This window comes from Scylla paramamosain, chromosome 29 (genome assembly GCF_035594125.1).
Source record: "Scylla paramamosain isolate STU-SP2022 chromosome 29, ASM3559412v1, whole genome shotgun sequence".
Lineage (NCBI taxonomy): Eukaryota > Metazoa > Arthropoda > Malacostraca > Decapoda > Portunidae > Scylla > Scylla paramamosain.
The window spans coordinates 18,336,880-18,339,379 of NC_087179.1; the positions used below are offsets into that span (position 1 = coordinate 18,336,880).

At 49.7% G+C, this 2,500-nt stretch overlaps 1 protein-coding gene across 1 annotated transcript in view; it reads left to right on the top strand.

The window, feature by feature from the left end:
* The window catches only part of LOC135115523 (5-hydroxytryptamine receptor-like), a 117,131-nt gene that overhangs the window by 80,390 nt on the left and 34,241 nt on the right, over nt 1-2,500 (top strand). Inside the window, 1 exon segment of the mRNA XM_064032384.1 lies at nt 841-1,449. Within this exon segment, the coding sequence (XP_063888454.1) occupies nt 885-1,449 (565 nt within the window). The 5' untranslated portion in view covers nt 841-884.

A 2,500-nucleotide genomic window follows, 5' to 3' on the forward strand; every position in this document is an offset into this window, starting at 1 on the left:
TTACCATATTTATTCACGCTGGCATTGTTTTATTTCATACCGGATGCTTTTGATGTGTGTGTGTGTGTGTGTGTGTGTGTGTGTGTGTGTGTGTGTGTGTGTGTGTGTGTGTGTGTGTGTGTGAAGCCGCTCACTCAGCCATACATAACACATAAGGTTGTAGTGAGGGAACGTGTTTGTGGTGTAAAAGAGAGAGAGAGAGAGAGAGAGAGAGAGAGAGAGAGAGAGAGAGAGAGAGAGAGAGTTCGGTTAAAAGAAGTCACAGATACGAGTATCTACATACTCAGAACCTTATAACCTCTCTCTCTCTCTCTCTCTCTCTCTCTCTCTCTCTCTCTCTCTCTCTCTCTCTCTCTCTCTCTCTCTCTCTCTCAGTCGTAGAATGGTGGTGATTGTGTAAATTAATGTAGTGATGGTGGTCATTAATATGATGATGAGAGCATTAACTGTGGTGCGGATCAGAGGGATTACTGTGGTGGTGGCGGTGGCGGTGGTGGTGGTGGTGGTGGTGGTGGTGATTGGGGATTACTGTATTGGATAAGGATCGGGTGTTGGTGATCACTGGAGATTAGAATGATGGTGATGAATGACTGGCCTTGTGTGTTTGTGTGTTGGTGTGAGCGTGTGAGGAGAGCTGTGTGTGTGTGTGTGTGTGTGTGTGTGTGTGTGTGTGTGTGTGTGTGTTAATGGTAAGGAGTGTGGTAGCGTGTATTCTCAGGTATTCTGGCAAGTAACACATTCTCTAACGTTTTCTCTCTCCCTTTCTCTCCTGAAGAAACTTGAAGCAATTCTCTAACACGTCCTCTCACTCTCACTCTCTCTCTCTTTCTCCTGCCGCAGAAAACACAACGAGCGACGACTGGAACTACACGCTGCCCAACCTGATGGAGGCGCTGATGGAGGTGGGCAGCGGGCACGGACACGGCGGGGCGGCGGAGGGCAGCGGCAACCCCATCCTGCAGGACCCCAGCAAGGAGCCCCCGCCCACCACCACGCTCTGGGGCACTCCACTCACCCCCACCCCGCCCCCCACCACCACCACCACCGCCACTACCACCACGCCCCCGCCGATCAACAAGCCAATATTTCCCCTAAACTTCACACTCCGCACCACGCTAGGGACGCTGCTGAGACCCAGGCCGAATCTGACGGTCCTGGAGCCCTTGACTGCAGGCGCTGGGGCAGGGACAAGCATGCCGCTCCTAGAGGACGCCAGCGCGGGGACCTTAGGGATGCTGGGGCCCTCCTCAGATCTAGTCCTCGCCTCAGGGAATGATTCCTTCGTCAGTATGGACTATTCCTACTCCCTTGGTGTCCTCAACGAGTCTTCCCTGAACGCCACGCAGCTCCTGGCGGGGAATGACACGCTGGAGGGGCCCCTCGTGGACACGGCGGCAATGGTGGTCACCTCCGTCATCCTGGGGGTCATGATTCTTACCACGGTCATTGGTGAGTACTGGATGGCGTGTCATGTGGTGGTGGTAGTAGTAGTAGTAGTAGTAGTAGTAGTAGTAGCTATTCTCGTTGCTCAGAGAGAGAGGGGGCTGGGGTGAGCGGGAACAGGTATTGGAAATAGATGGACGTAGGTAAGAGTGAAATGGAAGGGGATGAATAGAAAGGGAGAGATGGGAGAGGGAGAGGAAGAAAGAGGGAGAGGGGCTGTGGTGAAAGGAAACCGGAGTGGGTCACGGAGAGAGAGAGAGAGAGAGAGAGAGAGAGAGAGAGAGAGAGAGAGAGAGAGAGAGAGAGAGAGAGAGAAGAAGAAGCGTAAATAAAAGAAAAAAAATATATAAAGGAAAGAAAAGTGAAGAGCACCATTGTTTGACAGAGAGAGAGAGAGAGAGAGAGAGAGAGAGAGAGAGAGAGAGAGAGAGAGAGAGAGAGAGAGAGAGAGAGAGAGAGAGAGAGAGAGAATTATTGAAACTGCATATACGAAAAAGTTTTCATCCAAATAATAAAGAAAAGAAATAAAACAATAAACAAAAATAAATAAATAAAAAAAACATTTCCTGAAACAAAACAATAAGATAAAAAAATAATAATAATAAACAAGAAAGAAAAAAACAAAAAATATGTAATCAAAACAAACAAACAAATAAATAAATGATAAAAAAAAAACAATAGCAAACGGAACAAAAAGAACTGACCAATGGAGTGTCGTTCCCAGCCAGTAACGTTTGATGATTGGCTGAGAGAACCCCGCTCCCCCTGCCTCTCCCCCTGCCCCTACCCCACCTCCCCTCGTCCCCTATCCAATGCCACGCGCTGATTGGTTAGACCCACCCCATGACATACCGTGCTGAGAGAGAGAGAGAGAGAGAGAGAGAGAGAGAGAGAGAGAGAGAGAGAGAGAGTACACCTATGTATAGAAAGAGAGAGCGTGCTGGAAGGGAGGGAGAGAGGAGGAAAGGATGGTGGTGGTGGTGGTGGTAGTGTCGGAACTGGAGGGGAGGAGGGGTGGGGGTAGGGAGGAAAGGAGGGATCGAAGGAGGTAATAGCA